The 19,876-nt window shown below is 33.6% G+C and overlaps 4 protein-coding genes and 1 long non-coding RNA gene across 5 annotated transcripts; 3 read left to right on the top strand and 2 right to left on the bottom strand.

Annotated features, from left to right (window-relative positions):
* Window positions 1-192: 192 nt before the first annotated feature.
* Window positions 193-6,838, bottom strand: LOC106129700 (arrestin domain-containing protein 17). The gene is made up of 8 exons (XM_060948683.1): window positions 6,483-6,838; window positions 6,233-6,388; window positions 5,003-5,214; window positions 4,549-4,731; window positions 3,778-3,960; window positions 2,081-2,260; window positions 1,590-1,680; window positions 193-1,205 (listed from the first exon to the last, which is right to left on the bottom strand). Exons 1-8 carry the CDS (start codon window positions 6,595-6,597, stop codon window positions 1,060-1,062), a joined length of 1,266 nt encoding a protein of 421 aa, XP_060804666.1. The 5' UTR covers window positions 6,598-6,838; the 3' UTR covers window positions 193-1,059.
* LOC132902678 (uncharacterized) lies at window positions 3,292-3,747 on the top strand. Its single transcript, XR_009657199.1, has 2 exons — window positions 3,292-3,510; window positions 3,617-3,747. It is a non-coding gene; the product is annotated as an uncharacterized LOC132902678 (long non-coding RNA).
* Window positions 6,839-7,027: 189 nt separating the features above from the next.
* On the top strand, window positions 7,028-8,457 carry LOC106129701 (UDP-GlcNAc:betaGal beta-1,3-N-acetylglucosaminyltransferase-like protein 1). Its single transcript, XM_013328351.2, has one exon. The coding sequence runs from the start codon at window positions 7,148-7,150 to the stop codon at window positions 8,186-8,188; it is 1,041 nt and encodes a 346-aa protein (XP_013183805.1). The 5' UTR covers window positions 7,028-7,147; the 3' UTR covers window positions 8,189-8,457.
* A 260-nt stretch (window positions 8,458-8,717) lies between these two features.
* On the top strand, window positions 8,718-12,550 carry LOC106129702 (stress-induced-phosphoprotein 1). The gene is made up of 5 exons (XM_013328352.2): window positions 8,718-9,158; window positions 9,359-9,512; window positions 10,130-10,230; window positions 10,517-10,640; window positions 10,876-12,550. The coding sequence occupies exons 1-5, from the start codon at window positions 8,907-8,909 to the stop codon at window positions 10,977-10,979; spliced, it is 735 nt and encodes a 244-aa protein (XP_013183806.1). The 5' UTR covers window positions 8,718-8,906; the 3' UTR covers window positions 10,980-12,550.
* Window positions 12,551-12,811: 261 nt separating this feature from the next.
* Window positions 12,812-19,497, bottom strand: LOC106129741 (integrator complex subunit 3 homolog). The gene is made up of 5 exons (XM_013328399.2): window positions 19,306-19,497; window positions 16,519-19,140; window positions 16,089-16,214; window positions 14,938-15,066; window positions 12,812-14,386 (listed from the first exon to the last, which is right to left on the bottom strand). The coding sequence occupies exons 1-5, from the start codon at window positions 19,378-19,380 to the stop codon at window positions 14,321-14,323; spliced, it is 3,018 nt and encodes a 1,005-aa protein (XP_013183853.1). The 5' UTR covers window positions 19,381-19,497; the 3' UTR covers window positions 12,812-14,320.
* Window positions 19,498-19,876: the final 379 nt, after the last annotated feature.

Genomic DNA, 19,876 nt, shown 5'->3' with positions numbered 1-19,876 from the left:
TCCGCTCACAGTTAATAAAAATAGTAAAAGTGCTGCTCTACTTATTAAAGGAGGGAAGATAAGATTTGCCTTTAATCATTTGTGAATTGAACCCCAACAATGAATACCGCCAATGGGTAAACAGAACCTCAGAACAAAACATTTGGTTGAATAAGAAATTATTTATTACAAAAGATACAATAAAATTTGTTTATAAATTAATAACATAACGACTCACTTCTAACTTAAATACAATAAACTGTTCCTATAAATAATAATCGAGTTTTCTAGTACATTTGAGATTTCTAATACATGAAGCCCTTTCAGAAATACTTTGTTAAAACATTCTGTGATAAAAATTATTTCATCAAATAACGAAATAATATCAAATGGACGAATATTTTTTACGGTAATAATTCAGCCTTTTATAAATAATCTAAGGCATTGGCAAATCACACACACTTGTGCTCGAGGTATACTGTTAAAGCAACATTACATAAACATTATTTTATATTAAAATATTAAATGCCAATAAGCTCGAAGCATTTTCTTGTGTATAGATTATTTTAATATTATTAAAATTATGATTACAATCAAAAAGTTATATATTGTATTGTAAATATAAGATTCTTTAACCTATTTGTGCAATTTTGACTGCGACTCCTCAAAAATTGGGAAGACATTAATTCCTTCCACTTTAATTTACAATTGATTATAAAACTACTGGATGGATAACGCCACTTCATAATGTGAGATTTCTTATTTGACTTGTAATATTTGACAAATTTGGTTTCTGTCTATTTTTCTGTTTACAGCAAATAATACATTTCAATTCCTCTTGTGGATATCGTCGAAGGCAACTACAACAAAAAGCACTGACGACTAGAAACCATCCTAAATTAAACAGCTAAAGATACGCCTCAGCTGTTCACTACAAACATCGAGACATTATAACCACTTTTTAGGTAAAACACCAATTTGAAGTTTGCATAATTATAAACTCACCGAATTATACTTTTTAAACTGTTACTTAATTTAAACTTGGTCAGTGGCTCAAAAGGTTGTTTAATTATTTTTTTTTTATTGTGGCAATGGTGGAGGTTGTACTGCAGCATATGTGGGGTAGTAGGGGGCAAATTGAGGAGCCCTTATCATCGTGTGTTCATTGTCACCTCTGTCCTGGATGGTTCGCGCCGTGTACTGAGATTCTTTGTATACAGGTTCCGCTGGAAAATAAATTTATGTGTTGAGAAACTTTGGGAAAGTACATTAAGATTTGTATTTATATCATATAGTATGTTTCCTACATAGAAGAAAAGTATGATAGTTATGTAGATAGCGACTAGGTATAGGTAGGTATGTATATAAATCTTATATGAAAAAAAAATTTTAACAACTTTATCAAAAGGCTCAACTTAAAAAAAATTTACTCTAATAGTAATAAAGTAGTTTCTCTATTCTGTGCTCAGTATAAAAGTATACCTCGAAATAACTGTGTTAGCAAACCGACACAATTATATATTATCAATTATTTTCACAGCATTAGAAGGATTCATTCAATGGCCTTCAAAGCGGAGACTTTGATGCTATAAAGATAAAATAATACTCACTAAGTGTGGGGTACAATCCTTGATATGGAGGTTGCCCTGGCATCACCCAGCCCTGGGTCGGCTCGCCTCCGCCATTCGGCGCCGGTGGTGCCTAAAGGAAAATGAATAGGCATATGTGGTGCACACGGAAAAGCTCATAAAATTATTTGATTTTCCCAATTTACCGTTATTGTTTTTATAACGGTAAAATAATTTTATGAGCTTCCAATGTTGGTCTTAAGAAGAAAAAAATATAGTGTGGACAGTTTCTCATTCCACACATATTATAATAGGAATCCAGCAATAGGCTTATAAACTTGGCTGTACTTGACACTATCTGAATAAGCTATGAATAACCTATTTTATATGTAATGATAATCAAGAGCGCTGTTCTGCCTGCCTGTGCCTACAAAACAGATTGTGCTGCTATCTTACGTCTTATCTAGACCTGGCTCTGTCTACCAAAGTCTCGTTAAAGACATCATGCATGTATAATTAATAATATAACTCACCGAAGGCAGTGCCGGTTGGCCAGGGCCGACGGGCAACACCGCCGGCTGCCCGGGGGAGTATTGCCCGCTCGGCTGCGCCGGGACGCCTTGCCCCGGCATACCCACTAGTGGTACTGTACCAATGGTTATGTACTTCTTGTCTTTTAGATTTATATGCATTCCTGATACTACACATTCCACCTGCAAACGTAGGTTTGGTTTAGTTGATGATAACAGTGAAAAATCATGAACGGTCTTATGTATGTCTGTATGCTTACTTTTATGCCCTCGTAGTATGGCACGCGCCAAGAACAATGGCTGTTTCACTTTTTATTATTACGTGACATGAAACAATAATAGTGTAACGCGCGATAATATCGGTATCGCGCGTGCCATAGTACCTACGGGGGCTGGTGCATGATATATGGCTTTTAGACATCGGTATTCTTGAGCCATATAGCTAAACGTAGCCTTTGAGGCTTGAACTAATGGCTATGTCTACCTACCTCGTAATATGTATGTGTGTTAGTGGATTTGTAAAGAAATTACGAAATAAAATTCCAAACGACAGCTGATGCTGTTCACTTGGCTCTTGCTTTTGGCTGTTGTCAAAACCTTCGATGAAATTATTTTTATTCATGAATATTTAATACGACAACCGGAATCGGACAGTTCTTTAGTAATACAAATAAAACAAAAAGTCACTCAGTTGTCGACCCGGCTCATTCTATCGTAAAAACTTGTCAAACAAACAATGCATCATCATGTGTCAGCCTCACAGTATTGTATAGTTTATACAAGCTGGATCTTAGATGACATAATCACTCAAAATACGAAAGCCTACTATAAAAACACCGTCAAGGATTTTGTTTAGGAGCGATATCTAATAGAATTAATGCTAATTACAATATAACAGCCCGAGTGCTACTGCTGAATAAAGTCTCAATGTAATTTTTGGTACGCAACCTTCAGAACACGATACCAAAATGTCTTAATTGTACAATCTAAAACATTCATTCATACAATGGTTTACACTATTAAATACTTAGTGATTGCGATGTTTTATCAAAATAAGTTTCACTCTATTACACCGGGACAACGGCTAGATCAATTTTGATGGGAGTTTTAGTAGTAGATAATCCAGTTAAAGGATATATATAAGGGTTGTCCACCCTTAACACTTTTATTAAACTAGAAATTACTTTAAAATTATTTATATGGCAAAACAACATTTGCCGGGACAGCTAGTTATTATCTAAAAAGCTTTATCTAATCCTGTTTCAAATAGTTCCTCTATTTGCTGATAAAACTTTGTTTTAAAATAAACATGACTGAGTCACTTGTTTTCTTTGACATTACTTATCAGAAACTCATTAATGCAAGTTGTATAATGTGCATCACAAAACCTTCAATAAAAAGAAAAATAAGAAAGATCAATGAAAAAGTTATTAGTTGGTATTATTATTAACCTTTATTTGTTATTTGACTAATTTGACTATGACTTTGGCTGTACATCTGTATATCATAAGCTTTTAATTGATTCATGTTTTTTTTCAGCTCATGTATTTTGTGACCCATTGCTGATCTTGGCAATGCACAAAAATCATTTAAATTCCGAGCAATATCCGTATTAACCGTGAAAAATATTGTCTCGCCATTTCCTTTTTCTTCTACCTCTTTATTTAAACGGATGTTCGAAAAATAAAAACTAACTTTACCTTAAAATCATAGTCCAAGTCGATGATATTGCAATTGACGAGATTGGAAGGTGGAATCGGGGGTATTTCCATATTCAAGTTCCAATGCTTCGTGGAGCCCGCGGGGGCGGGGCCTTCCTGGACCGTAAGGATTATGTCTTTCGTTTTCTTCGAAGCGCCTGATGACGCCCGGTATGTTACAACCTACAAAAGAATTATACTGAACACCATTTATATTCATTACTGTTGTTTGATGGATTTTTGTTTCCTTGGCTTTTTTTTATGTTCACAGAATGTAATGTTATCCAAAGAGTTGCCCTATCTAGTATATATGTATACTATCTACATGTAAAGTTGCACACATATTATTTAAGCAGACCCTGAGTTTTTAGCTAAGGTGAATAAAATGAGAGAGAGAAAGTAAGTATTAAAGCATTTAATTAAGAAGTTAAAGTTTGAGCAGCGCTGAACATGCCAAATGCTCTTCGGTCTATCAGAATGCATTTAAATATTAAATTAGTTATCTAATATGTGGTTAGTTGATCACTCTATAATTAGGTTGACAATGATATTATATGAGGAAAGATCTCTTTTTTGTAATGTATTATTATATATACCTATACATAAATCACGCCGGAGGGGTGGACGAGACCACATATTGCCACTTGCATCCCTATCTTGCCACTAGATCCCTGCATACTTCTTTCGCTTCATCCACATTCAAAACTCTCTTCATGCAAGCTCATCAGATTCGTCTCTATTTTAATCTAATCTAAAAACAATACCACTTACTTTTCTTAAAAATATTTTGACCAAATGCACTTGTACATTGCTTTTGTTCTCTATATTAACAGTGATTGGTATGACTTGCCCTGGACAGTACCCGGAGACTGGCGCAAGCACATCTACTGAAAGTGGGGGGGAGGCACAGCAGAAACAGCAGAAAGTCTTCTCCATTTGAATGTGAATTGGTTCCTAAAAAAATTATAAAATATATAATTGGTAAACAAATAATCTTGCTGTAGCTTTTATCTATTTCAATATTAATACTATAATAAAGATAAATAATTTGTATTTTTGATAAAAATTTCCAGTTTGACCAGTTCTGATAAAATTTTGAAGGTTTGCTGTACTTGTCAAATATTTAAAAAAAATTCTATATAATAATTATATACAGATAAATATTTAGGTATTTAAGTTCAGTAAATTAAAACTAAATTATCTATATAAATTTAAAAACACTTACTCTGTAAGAAGGGTTGAGATTCAAATCCAAGGCATTGATCACTGTAAAGGCCATTTTGGTGTCCTGGTTGAACTTCCATGGCCTATCCAGGGTCACCTTGACAGTGTAACGCACATATCCATACTCTCCCTCAAAGGATGAGGGTAAAACAGGTGGCAGAGTGCATGTGAAGTTATACACTTGCTTTCCAGCCGGGATTTCTATTTCATTCCCTGTTGAAGAAATAATTAGTATCATCATCCATTTATAGGAACTGTCATTTTTTAAGTAAAGTAAAATTCTTTTCAACTCAACATGACAGAGACTAGATGTAATATAAAGTATGAACATGGCCTATGTAATTTTTTGAGACTACTACCCCACTCTGTATAACCTGTATGAGCTATCTCTTATCTGAAGACATATGTAGGTTTTTAATGAAATTCATGTGCAGAAAAAACCTTTTTTTAGATATCAGAGCCATTTTTATGATGCTGAACTAGAAGAGTAGTTAATAAATGTCTATTATCAAGCATTAAAATATAATAAACAGTTATGATCAACATAGCCATTTCCATATTTGATTCCTAAAAAAATCATGCTAATGAAATTAGTTATCTTATGGAAAATAATGTAAATAAATCAAGTAGGTGTACAAAAAGAGAAATTTAGAAGCTAAGAACTATCATGAATTACAGGAGTATAAAGTAATAATTTTATGCATGTATACACTGTCAACAAGAATCCTTTTGGATAAATCACATTGATGACTCAACAACACCAAGAACCAGGAGTCTATCATCATTCAGTAAGATAAATTGTGCGCTGCCTCTTTCATTATGGATTTTCCTTTTTATTTTGGTTGACCGAAAGAAATCCCGATTGGGATAAGTCCGTCATTGTATATATTCTTCTATATCCAATGACTGTTCTATTTTTGTTACATTTTATGTGCAATAAAGAGTTTACAAATACAATACAATAAACTGTATACCTGTGTTTAAGGTATGCACTAAAAACCAACAAACCAGATAACATTTATATCTTTTCCATAGGATTCTATGATTACCAAAAATATATTTTTATTTATTAAGCATAAAATCACATACCTTACTTCTACAATTTATTAATTACTTTACTTTAATATATTAAAAATTTACTTTTTCTAAGCCTGTGGAAGGATGTTAGATGTTCTGTGATTAGAATACATTATTAATAATTAAGCTTCCTATAAAAGACAGGTGTACTTACCATTGCTACTACCGAGAACATAATAGGACACTTGAAAGTACTCCTCATTTCCCGTGTGAGTTGTATCGTTTGATTCTGTTTTCCCTTGTTCGTTCTCTTGTTGCTTACTTTCATACCATTCGGTATGAGCTTCGCCTTTAAACTGGACTTGTATTCCTAAAAATTAAGTTTACTCATAACATTCCAAAGCAAATTCATCAGTACTAAAGTGATATGAGTCACAAAAATTAAAATTAAATATTACGCTTACCTCGAACTTTCTTAGGACTATCGAAAACGTACTCTATTCTTCCATTTATAGTTTGACCCGCATAAAACGTATTTAGCTGATTATCTAAGTAAATATTAGCTTCTTTTAGCCCCATAACTTATTAATCTATTTCACAATCCAAAAAATAAAATATAATAGGTAAACAAAACCGTCGCTGCCTTTTGAGTTGAGTTTGCTTGTAAATTCTCTGACTGGGAGCTGGCTAACTGGGCTAGAACTAGCGATGAGCGATTTCTACTAAAAGTAATCGAATCAGTCGATTGTTCAAATAAACGTGATGTCAGTCGATTGTTACCGTAAATACAATTTTTTACCGCAGTTTATTTTTAGTACTAAACTTATTTCTAGTACTAAACTACTAAAGCTTTTAGTATCTTGAACATTATTATTAGCAATTTAATATAAATGATGGATAATATAGTCTGTGACACAAAATTGTAACTTAATTTATAAATTTAACTCACAAATCAACTGGCGGCGTGACTACTTTTTTTGTTTATATGTTAGATAGATGTCACTGTCAGTGTCACAAAGAAGAGAAAAATAGAGAATTTTCTTTATAAATAAAAAAGTTTCAAAACATAAGTCCTGTTCCTATTTGTAAGTATTCAAAATGTTTAAATGGGAAACAGAAAATCATAAAAATGGTCGATATCTCTGTAATTATACCTGTGTATAATGGAGAAAAATGGATAACCTCTTGTATGAAGTCTATTGCAGAACAAACTATTTTGGATTATAATTTGAAGATAGAAATTGTGGCTTGTAACGATGGCAGCAATGATAACACACCAATTCTACTTAAGAAGTGGCAGGAGAATTTTAGCCGGCGTCAAATAAATTTTACCATTTTTAGTTACCAGAAATCTAAAGGTGTAGGTGCTGCTAAGAATGCTGCGGTTAATAACAGTGTGGGCGAATTTCTGTGCTTCCAAGACATAGATGATTTAATGCAACGAGACAGATTACTTTCGCAATGGAAAGCAGCCTTCTATAATCATAATGCCCTTGTGGGCAGTAAGATATCAAGAACACCTGTGAATTCAACTCCCCGTCTTACTCGTTGGGTAAATAGCCTTACTCCGCAACAGCTAAAGTTACAAATTTATACATCCAATGGACCTACTATATTAATGCCAACATGGTTTTGCCATAGAAGTGTGTTTGACAAAGTAGGGGGTTTTGATGAAACAGGTCATGGAACACCTGAAGATCTAATTTTTTTCTATAAACATTTAGACTTGAATGGTGATATAATAAGAGTTGATGAGGAATTGTTAATATATACTTATCACAGAGAAGCCACTACATTTTCTGTAAAACGAGATCACATTTGGAGAATACAATTACGCAGACTTGAAAATATTATCTTTCCTGAATGGGATAAGTTTATTATCTGGAATGCAGGAAAAGCAGGGAGAAGAGTAGTTCGCGCCTTAAGTCAGAGTAGTTTAGAGAAGGTTACTGCTTTTTGTGATGTTGACAAAAAGAAAGTAGGTCGTTTGATTGAATTGTATTGTCCTGTTGAACGCAAAGTTATCAAAAAGGTACCAGTTATTCACTTCAATGAAGCAGTTCCTCCATTGCTAATATGTGTTAAGTTTGATCTTACTAATGGACAGTTTGAAAATAATCTCAAATCTATGAATCTCAGTGAAGGTCGAGACTATATTCTATTTAACTAAGTAATTGTTTGTTAACTAAAATTTTTTGAATTTTTACATATTTATGACAAATAGAATAAAAAAATATTGATACAATTTATGGATACTGAGTGAGTAATCAGGTTGTTTTTCTTGTGATACCTTTGAAATAAGCGGCAATAAACTAAGTTCAAAGCAATTTATTTGACGTCAACCAATGTTGTGAAACCAAAAGTTAAGACAGTTTAAAAGGGATGTTGAAATGTCCCATAATGAAAAAAAAAGTTTTGAATTTGAATACAGACCGTGTTCGAACTAAACGAACAGTACTACGGTACAGTAGGTAGACCTCCGCATTTTCTTCTGCCAGGCTGCTTTAGTACAATTTATTTGTGCCAATTCAAAGATTCAAGTGTAGTAAAATTTGTAATGTTTCTTTTTTGTAATAAGTTCCTTGTATCTATGGCCATAAAGTTGAACCCAAGTGGTTTACCAAGCTGAAATGAAACAGCTGACATCACGCACGAAAATTGACAGTGACACCTGTAATCAGTTTACAACTTTTCAGTTTTAGGCAGGTCAGCAAACAAGTCGTCCAAATTAACTGAGAATCAAACGAACTATACATATTTTAATTTTATTTTCTTGAGTTTATTAAACTAAATTAATACCTAGTGGATGCTAGTGTAGACTCCCTGTTTAGTGTTAAAACTGAATAAACAAAGCTTTATTTGATTACGGTATCTACTACACTGTAAATATGGATGAGACCAAAAAGGGATCATCACAAAGTACCCCAAGTATCGAGGAGCTAAAAACTATAGGAAATGAATGTGTTAAAGAAGCAAAGTATATTGAAGCTGTGCTTCATTATACACAGGCGATAAAGATGGATCCAAATAATTATGTATTATACAGCAATAGATCTTATGCATTTTTGAAACTGGACCAGCATTACCTTGCACTTCAAGATGCTAATGAAACGGTTAGACTACAGCCGAATTGGGCCAAGGTAAGATAAAAGTATGGTCATTTACTTTTTATAATAATGGTAAAGATTTTCTGAAATGCTGTCTAACCTAATTGTTAGTACATTTCATTATCTTAGTCATAATGCGTATTTCTGTATCAAAAAAGCCAATTTTAACGAATTTCAGCGAGCACTTTCATATCACAATAGGACCTATTATTAAACTTCTTATACATTTGCAGGGATATTTTCGACGAGCAGAAGTTGAAGCTGCCAGTGGACTTTATGATGAAGCAATCATATCATACACCAGAGCCTTACAACTAGAGCCTCATAATCAAAAATTAATGGAGTCTATAAAAACTATTAGTGACACGCAGAAGAATAAACAAAAAGGTTTGTATCATGGAGACAATGGAAAAGTGGAAAATCTATTGTGTGGTAAAAAGTGTAGATTTGTGAACTCTAACGAAGTAAAGTAAGATTAGTGTTTATGCCATACGAGATAGAAGGGCCATTATTAATTAATGTTTAATATTCCCAAGTAGAAAATATGGTAAGAGTTAGTTGATATGTTCTGTGCATTGTTCTTTGATGAAAACAGAGAGAAATCATATTAGGGAGAAATTATCTAATTAGTATTATAAAAAGCCATGGTCATTGGACAAAACGGATGTATTGAAGTTACAGGAAAAAGGTAAAAAATGTGTTTAGCTAGCAATCTGTTACTATCACTATCACTGAAACTTAATCCCATTATTTAACCTGAACATGGCCTTTTACTAACACTATAATTTCATTAATGTTTTATACTTAATTTTTCATTCCTCATATTTTTTTATCCTTTGATATTGGCTCTCATTAAGACATTCATTTGTGTGTGGCTATAATGTTATAATATATGTTATAATAATGTTATAATTTGTTTGTTTGTTAACTCTTGATTGCCCATAAAAAGAGGAAACAGTCATTTATATTAAGTTAGTAAACAAGACTTTTGTTTCTTGTTACAGTAAATCAAAATATCATATGGATTTGTACATGTCTGGGCTTGATTGCGGGTATAGGAGTTGTTATACTAGATTTTATGTTGACTTCAAATCCTACACTAACGGTAAGTAGAACTATTGAAACACTTTGAAAAATCATTAAAGACATAGACTTAAAAGAAAGTCTCATTTAAAAAAAAAATATTGCTTCTTTATAACAAAACTAATTTTTATGCCATATTTCATCACCTACCTACATAATTAATTCAATTTATTTTGAAAATTGTTTTTGAACCTGTATATTAATAAAAAAAAATTGTTTTGGTACTAATAAAAAGTTAAAGTTTTATTGAATGTTGTGTTTGTTTAACAAATATACAAAGACCAATAAAATGTTTATTTATATTTCAGCACCCTTTAAGTATGGTAGCATTTTCGATCGCGCTTTCAGGTCTTGGGTGGGCAATAGGCAAATCTGCAACATTGATGACTGCATGGAATGCTGGTAAATCATTGCAACCTCCTGAGGATTTAGGTATTAATTTTTTATATTGAATTGATACAGAATACATTACAGCAGACTATGATGATACTAATATAGATTCCTTCAATATCTTGGATGCATAATGCTGGATTCTTGAAGAAATACCTTCATTAAGAAACTCAGTTTCCAACAATATTGGAGGATGACTGGTTTATATTTCTGTGTTTAGTACACAAATCTCATCTTTTAATCAATACTGGGGTAATTAATTGCCTTTTACTTGCAGGTGTAAGTAATTCATCTGAAGAAAAGGAATCTCCTGTTCACGAGAAAAGAACTAAATATAGCAAAGCACAGGCTCGGAAAAGATATAAACAAGGAAAAATTTAGTCAAAAGATGTTTATATCTGTTGATATTCAATTTCAGCATGTATGCATAATGTCAAACATTTATATTTGCATTTTTGATTTTACGAAAGTGGTTAAATAGGTTTAACTTAGACATTTTTAGTTATATACCTTTCAAATATTGGACATTCAATTTAGGAAGGCTTATTGATTTCATTTATTCAAATAACAATAAATCTGAGTTAATATGATTTGTCAAGATAATTTCCAATTTATAGCAAAGATTGAACTTAAACAAGGCCAATCAGTATTTTAAGACAGTTGGCTCTGTCTACGCCGCAAGTGTTATAGACGTGATTATATGTTTGTATACCTGTTTGCTGTAGATCTAAAAATGGTATTTGACATTATGCATATCATCAATTTTTATTAGCCTTAAATTTGCTTGGTGTGGGTGAGTTAAAAATAAGTCTTATAAAGTATGAAGTGTTAAAGCGTATTTTATGACTTTCGTTACATAATTATGTACCAAAAGACAAAACAATAGTGTTGGTGTCACTATTTTCAATTTAATTGTAAAAACAAGAATGCGTTTTAATTTCGCAAAATCATTTAATACAGCGTACCTATAGAGTTCTTATGAATATGGTGATATGATGGTCTAATACAAGTTTGTAAAATCAAAATCTGATTTTTTTATTGATTATTTTCCAATAATATATATACATAATCAATAATAAGTTATTGCATAATTATGACCATTATAGTCGCATTTGTAAAACCATCTATGTATATAAAATTATATAGTGACACTAACCTATAATATTCCAGTTTTAGTAATAGTAAGTTACATATCTTGTTTTAGTTTTTATAAGTGTTATCAAATGACCATTTTGAAATAAGACATTTTATATGAGGTAGTCATTGTTATAAGAATATTATTGTCGTTTTGTCAATACACAGGTCCAAGGTATACGGCTAGAAACATGGCGAAGTTTATTTGAATGAACACACAGTAAGACATAATTATAAAACTTGACATCCTTTAGTTTATATTAAATTACAGTCTTAAAAAATGCAGCGTCCTCGCATGCAGCATTGTGTCTAGGGCCAAGAGAATATTTTAAAGCGTAAGTTAAGAGGAGGATATATAAAACCGGGTCAACCAAGTGGCTAACATTGTTACCATACCATACCATGAAAAAAAGAACCAAACAGCGTGCCATCGTGTACAGTATACAAGTACATAGTGATAGGTACAAAAGACGGCCGCTATGCAGGATCGGCTATTACATACCACGTACTTTGTCTCATAGTATTGGCATTTTAAGTTATCCCGGTCTATTTTATTTCTTAGCCATTCGGTTTGGTACACGAATTATTATTTATCCTTTTCAACTTGCAACCTTTTGGTGTACTGTGCGTATATGTTCATGCGCATCATGTTGTTTTGATATCGGAAATTGTTGTGCAAATTTTGTATAATATTATAAATTTTTGTACTTAATGTAACTGTCAAATCTTGCAATATTTGTTTATCATGTGATTTTTTTTTAATTGAAGAAATATATCGACTTAAACAGATAATTTCGTTTTTTTACATATTTAGGCTTTTTCCTCACTTCCTGATTTGATCAAAGTACGTTCATCTAGTCTAGGCCTACGTGGCCAAACCATTAGTAGTTATTTTCTTTTCTATATTTTCTGTTATCATAGTTTTCCTGTATCAAATGGACCGACAGGTAAATTGAGTGCCAGGACAGCAGTCCTGGCACTCAATTTACCACGACTCCATTTCGATAGTTGAGGCATGAAAAAAAAGCAAACGCTCTGTTTTTTTATGCCTCAACCCCAGAACCTTGTGAATTAGGGTAAATGAAAACATATGTAGGGGGAAATACTTTATTGATCCTAGTGTAAAACGTATTTCGAAAATCGCATCAATACAATATATCCTTTGAATAAAAATCTTGGTCTCATACTTTACACTTAAAATAAATCGACACTGTATGCGGAAATTAAAAGACTGTACACCAATATCGTACCTAGCTTTACAAATAATGACTATTTATAGGCTAAAATATACAGTATATGACATGACCAATTTAATTTTGAAACATGTGCACGATACCAAACAGTTGATTGGTTATTTTCATTTGAAATAACACTTTATAAATTAGACAAAAAATACTTTTGTATTGTAAAATACTTTTTATTATTAACTTTGTAAATAAAAATCGGAATTAAGTACTTGTGATAAGCTATCTTATTTTAATTAAAAACTCATAGTTGCATTTTTTTTCGAAGTATGAATTCCATATTTGAAGCGTATTTATGAATGTGAAACCACTTTCAAGTAAACTAAAGTTCAATGTATAGGCAACACTCGATTCATTTCTAATGTAATTTTGGCTCATTTTTGTACAAAAACGTCTCGTGGCCAAAGCGATCGAAAAGTAATTTTTACTGCGTCGACGATCTTTTGGCGTAGGTATCTTTGAACGAACATAAAGTTGTATGATTGTTCGCCTACGTTATTCAAAATACATGTCTTTGAATGGCCCTTGCAGAATGATATGATCACAATTTTCATTTGGAATTGAAACAGAATACATATACATTTTTGTGCTCATTTCAAGGATTTCCCTTATATACTATTTCCTCTCTTTGAGAAGAACTTAACTATGTTTACAACTTGTTCAGTTCGTGCATAAAATGTCAAGTCATGCTAAACAAAAATCGGATGTACAAACAAAACTTAATTTCAGCAAATATATCCTAAACCAGCCAGAATGGTTGAAACAACACATACCAAGGCAGCTTTACATGGAAATAAGGTACTATTCTTAGAATTGCACCTGTGTGTTTGATAACAAAAGGGGTAACAAATAATTTATTGTATAGAATGGCCCATAGTTCTTGGAATATGGTAATCAACGTACAAAACAATGTACTAATGAAAAGCTCTTTGTCTTAGTTATCCGAGAGGGGATTTCTCTAGTGGAAAGAAGATAAACTAATTATTATTTTTATCTTGTTGTTGTTTTCTAGAAGCAACCTCTAAAATTATAACGAGTTCTTAAATAATGACAAGACGAGTCCATTATTTGATGTAACTATAGCTTCTATCCAAACATTAGCGCGTATTTTCAGATCAGTGTTTTATAAGGAAAATCTGAATAGAAATAGCTGACATCAAATTGTATTCCAATGAAGTTTTAGGCTTGCTTCGAACATTTAACTTCATTTACACGTATTTTATTTATTCTAGTTTTTCCTTAAGAATTCATGGGCCAATAATCGAACAATATCTACTAATATTGTTTGTATTGTAGAGTTGCACTTTGGTGTTTAAAATTACCATTTTTTTTCCACAAGATATGTCAATCGCTATCAGAAATCGCCTTCTTCCGACGTTTAGCTTGTTTGGGCTTTACGATCTCTTCCTCCTGAAAATAACACGATTGAATTAATTAAAATTATTTTACAAATAAAAAAGGAACTTGATTGGACTAACCTATTCTCGTATCCAACCGTAGACCGTCATCGTATCTCCCATCCATTCGGGAGATACGATGACGGTCCGGCGGAACCGATTATGATTTGTTTTTTTTTTTTCTTGTTTAAAAGGTTATTTTTTTCAAAGGGTTTGGATTTAGTTGGGTGTGTTATTAGCTAATTGTGTTGGAAGTTTTTAAAATACTTATATCATCACTACATAGTATAAAACAAAGTCGCTATTTTAGTCTTGTTTGTCTGTATTAAATTTTTAAAATTACGCAACGGATTTTGATACGGTTTTTTGTAACAGGTAGAGTGATTCAAGAGGAAGTTTTTTATGTATAATAACATTGATTTTTTCCGAATTTTGCACCCGTGCGAAGCCGGGGCGGGTCGCTAGTGTTTTTATAAATTTAGTAAAATATGCTCTTTGTTTTTTTGTATCGACGAATATATTGTTTTATTGGATGTGTAAATTAAAAAAGAAAACAATATTTACCTCGCTATCATCATTGGATGAATGCAAGTTCTGGTTGATCGGCATTGACATGGACACCATTTTCCTAGCTCGCCTTGATATCGGCAGTTCATCTTCCCATACTAGGCAAAATAAATCGCCGTATTGTCTCTGTAAAAATAAAAAGCCAAGTAGTTTATAGCATGCAAAATTAAATGGTTGCAACGCTACTTTTGATTTTTTTTTTTTATTTGAAACATTTTATTATTACGTACCTATTACAAATTTAGTTTATCGGTAGTGGTTCGGCACGGGTGACCATTCGATGAATATTTTTCTCGAGCTATTTTTTCAGAGGTTTATGTATCCTAAGCCTAACTAAAAACACTCAAGGATAAAATATATTTTAAAATAATATTTAAACTGAAAATATTTTCTTAGAATTGGGCCCGAAGTAGACGATTACGTGCTTATTGGCAAATTCTCTATTTTCTTAACATTTGAGGTGTTCAGTTTTCAGCTCATGTTGACCCTCATATATAGGTACTTAGATAAGAATAATAATTTATTAGAGCTAGTTACGAATTATGGATATATACATATATATAGCTTTATAGCTATATGTATAGACAGCTTTATTACTGTTTCTCCACGGCGGAAACCAAATATAGTTAGTTATATTTATTTATTTTTGTGGTCCACCATTGTTATGCTACATTGGTTATTACATGTTTTTGTTAACTTAGCCTGTCACGGCTTCGACTGTGGTACATAGCCTATAACACCTGTAGACGATGAACCTTTTTAATGGTAAAAGAATTTTTGTAACTGTACAGTATTCCCAAAGATTATCCTATACAAACAATCAAAGTAACAAACCTTACTCACGAGATAATTATACCATGTACCCATGACTACTATCGAAGTTATGTACATTAGTTTCAATACTAACCGATGCTTTCCGATGAAGGAAAATATCGTAAGAAAACCTGCACATTCAGGTAACTGGATGTGTTGCCATGATCGATCCATCGATCGACAGGATGGGTTCAAGTTAGATGGAAGTAGCTTCGTGTAAAAACCTGAGTCACCGAATCTAGGATCCATGTTCAAAGGCAAACCCCGGTCTCATCTCCAGAGCGGTAACTAAAAGCCAAGTGAAAGAAAATGGCAGGAAATACATAAAATCTTACCCGTAATGAATCACTACTGTTGGACTGCGCTTGCTGCAATGCTTTCTGCATACACTGCATGTTGAAAAGAGACATGTCATCCTGCTCTAGACAACATAGTCTTAACTGTTCCAAGTGCCCGAGCACCTGCGGAGATAACGACGAAACTAATTAGTGACAATCTTAATCGCTAACAATATATTAACACATTTTAAATAACGAATACGTCAGTAAACTTGACCATCAAGGTTTGGTTTGTATGAAAAAGGGTTCATTTATTTCTCTTCAGTTTACAATAAAATTAACAATTTTATCCGATTGTAAATGGAGGGTTATGTTTGTCGCGGATATATTTGTAAAGTTCATTGTATTTCATTTGGATAGTTCATAGTAGTTTATGAAACTTTTAGACACACATACAAATAATGATAATAAAGATCGTGTAACTTACCAGTTCCGCGGAGGGTGGCGCGTTTGGCGGTATGCTGTGCTTGCCTGGGCGTTTTCTCTTGTTCGGACTGGTGCCTGGGTATCGTGTACTCAGCAAAACCGATATTAAATCTCCGACTTTGTCCTCATAATCCTGACACCAATACATCAATGTTGACACAACAAATGTGTCCTCTTGATCTACTGGCCTACAAAATAATTGTCGCAAAACATCTGTGTTCGGTTTCTCTTGCTTCAGCATTAACAATACTGATGTGAGCGCCTCTGAATGATCCTTATAAGACAAGTTAGGTATTATTGGTAATACATCTTCAACGGAAATATCATGGGCAGTCAGTAATTGCCACAGGCAGTATTGTTCAAATGTTTCCCAACCGAGGCTAGTTGATAACATTGTTGTAATATCATCAGATTTAAACATCATCAGATTCCCTTGCAATGTGAGGCAGACTAATTGCTGCAATTGACTGGCATCCAAAGTGGAAACTATTGTATGAAGGAGTCTTATATGATTTTGAGCTTGGTCTTTGAACTCTCTGTACACATCTGGTATCAACCAAACTAGAACATTAGCATCACATTCCTGACACCTTTCGAAGTCATCTGCGAGACTTTCGCCTATTTTTAATTCCAAAAAACTACAATATTCTCTATACAGTTCAGCTTTGAATTTCATCTGTCTTCTTTTCGTAACATCCCTTTCTGCTCTAAGTTCTCGTTCGTAACATACTTTCAAATAGAACAACAAGTAGAATCCCACGTTATGATATATATCTTGTTTGTGTATTTCTTTGAATGTTTCTAATACTAGTTTTCGTCTAGCTTCTGCTCCATCTCCAGATGCTGTTAGAAAAGGGAACATAGAGAATATTGGGGAGTTCAATGCTGCATCAAGTTCTGCTGGTTTCGGACTACTATTGATGTGTAAAGGTGGAGAGTCCTGCACTGCGGCGGTCACTAAATCAGCAAGAGCCGTGGGTGTCGGCATGGGAGCACTACAGGCATTTAGTAAAGCAGTTGTGGCAGACGATGACCGTTCATCTAAAAGAGTCTCGGCAAATGGCCTTAATAAAAGGGGCATAGCATCTGCCAGTTCAGGCCGTTCTCGCGCACGCACTTCCGAAAGGGGTAAGTCATCATCATCTGTATCTTCTGCTATTACTGCGGCTTCCACTATAGCTGGAGGAGACTCATCTTCGTCGTCAGAAAATGCTGGCTCATCAGGCCCTCCCCTTGGTATTTCTTCATTCCCTTCTTCACGAATACCAGAAACTCCTTCACCATTTCCATTGGTACAAAATTCTTTAAAAGTTTCTCTTACTGTGGTTCTTAATTCTCTATCTAGTTTAGGTGAATCAAACAGTGGTTGTAAATTTGGCAACACCCGCTTTTCTATTATTTGCTGCAGTGAATTATAAATTCCTTGCTTAACTTTGTCAGCATATTGGGGATAGAAATTTGGAATGATTCGACACAGAAAATCTAGTAATGTGGCGGTGACTGCTGGATGTGAGCGCATTGAATGGTGCATGACCAGGATTGCTGGTTCTATATTCATTATATTGTCCTTCTCTGGATCATAGAACAACCAATCATAAAAGAGGGCAAGTTTAGCATTTGATGCTGCTACATTAGATGTACAAGTTGTGAGAAGCCAACCTATTACTGCCCACCGTGGAATGATGTCAGAGCACAGCAATTCATTAGTAGGGTGAATTACGCCAACTATGAACCTAATCATGTCACTGCGAAGCGACTGAGACTCCGGAGTTGCTAGATACTGTCGCTGGAACCATTCTTGATATTTTTTGTGGCTACCAAATCTGACTTGTGATGTCAAAAAAACTAATTTCCTCTCCATGTCAGGTGTCAATCGGGATTGTAAATATCTCCGTGATGTTCTTGATTGCAGTAATTGCAAAACATTTGTGAAAGTGGGACACAATGATTTCGGATTTAACAAAATATCTTGCCAAAGTTGGTTGAATTCTGGAATGCAGGCAACATTTTGAAGTAATCTCACTAAATCTCTTCCTAGGTTTATAACTTCTGAAAACCGCTCTCTTATTAGTGCTATAACAAAATTGACTTCCTTCTGACGTAAATTAGCCAGATGTGGTAAATTGTGGTCTTCTATCAATCTTAAATATGTGTATACTACCATACAAATAAGTACAGGTGATTTATCCAACCATGCACGATTTTCAATGTATATGTCCAAGAGAGATTCTACTAAGATTATATTCTTGGGGGTTATGTCACCTCCGGATGCATAACGCATCAGATTCCAGCACACGCTATCTACGCCAGTAACTACATTCCTTATCATTTCCTTCAGAAGCCATATTAATTGGTTACGGGTGGTGTCTTGAAATTTTAAGTATCTGTCTAGAATTAAGGTAGACAAATTGTTGAGCACACAAGTAAGACCATCTCTGGTGACAAGGGTAAGATCTCTGTAGCATTTTGTAGCATTGTGAGGTTCAGTCAGGATGGACATCAACATACCCACAGAAACTTCTTCATGGTTTTTACAAACAGCATTATTTAACGCGTCATGGGCTTCTTTCTCGCTACAATCGGCAACCAATGATTGAAAATAATTATAAGCTCTTTCATATCTCTGGAAAAGAAAATTAAAAGTTGTTACACTCAGATAATTGGGATAAAATTAAATTTCGCGCCATGTAGACAGTAGCGCCACTACTGTCGATATCAGAAAATAATGGTTGTACATGGCTGACTAAAACGATTCTTTGTTGGGAAATTGCGAAATTGAACTCGGTACCTCTTCTACGTCATCCTTGTTTTCTATGGCGGTGCACACGAATAGTTTAGGAGAATTAGATTTTCGCTGCTCCATAATTTGTAATATACTACAACTACTTATTTTATTAAAAATCTAGCGCAGGTTGTCTCCTGCATGGCTATCGTAGGCGAAAAATATTTATGAAGCAATACAATCAGAAACATGAATGTGTGCGTATGTCATGTCATCCGCCGCCGTGGAAAAAACAAAACGTCAAAGTCACACGCTAGGTGGCGCCATACGTGAGATTACGTTCCGTTTCATGTTATCTAAGCGGAACCAAGACTAGAATAGAAAGTAACTGTCTAAATTAACGAATGTTGACACTTGCTCAAGCAGAAATTCGGATTATAGACTATTGTTGTTTATTTGAAGTATTTAACACATTTCCAACAATATTATTTACTATATTATTTAGTTGTTAATGTCGTGTTGTGTGGCGTTTAATTACACACGTTTAATCCAGCCTGTCCAAGTCGATCAGACTTAGGTCGGATGAAGTCGACGGCACGCTGCACGGATCGTGACGGGGCCTAATGCTCCACTTCAC

Source organism: Amyelois transitella, chromosome 16, assembly GCF_032362555.1.
Source record: "Amyelois transitella isolate CPQ chromosome 16, ilAmyTran1.1, whole genome shotgun sequence".
NCBI classification, from domain to species: Eukaryota; Metazoa; Arthropoda; class Insecta; order Lepidoptera; family Pyralidae; genus Amyelois; species Amyelois transitella.
This window is presented reverse-complemented; position numbering and strand designations above follow the sequence as displayed.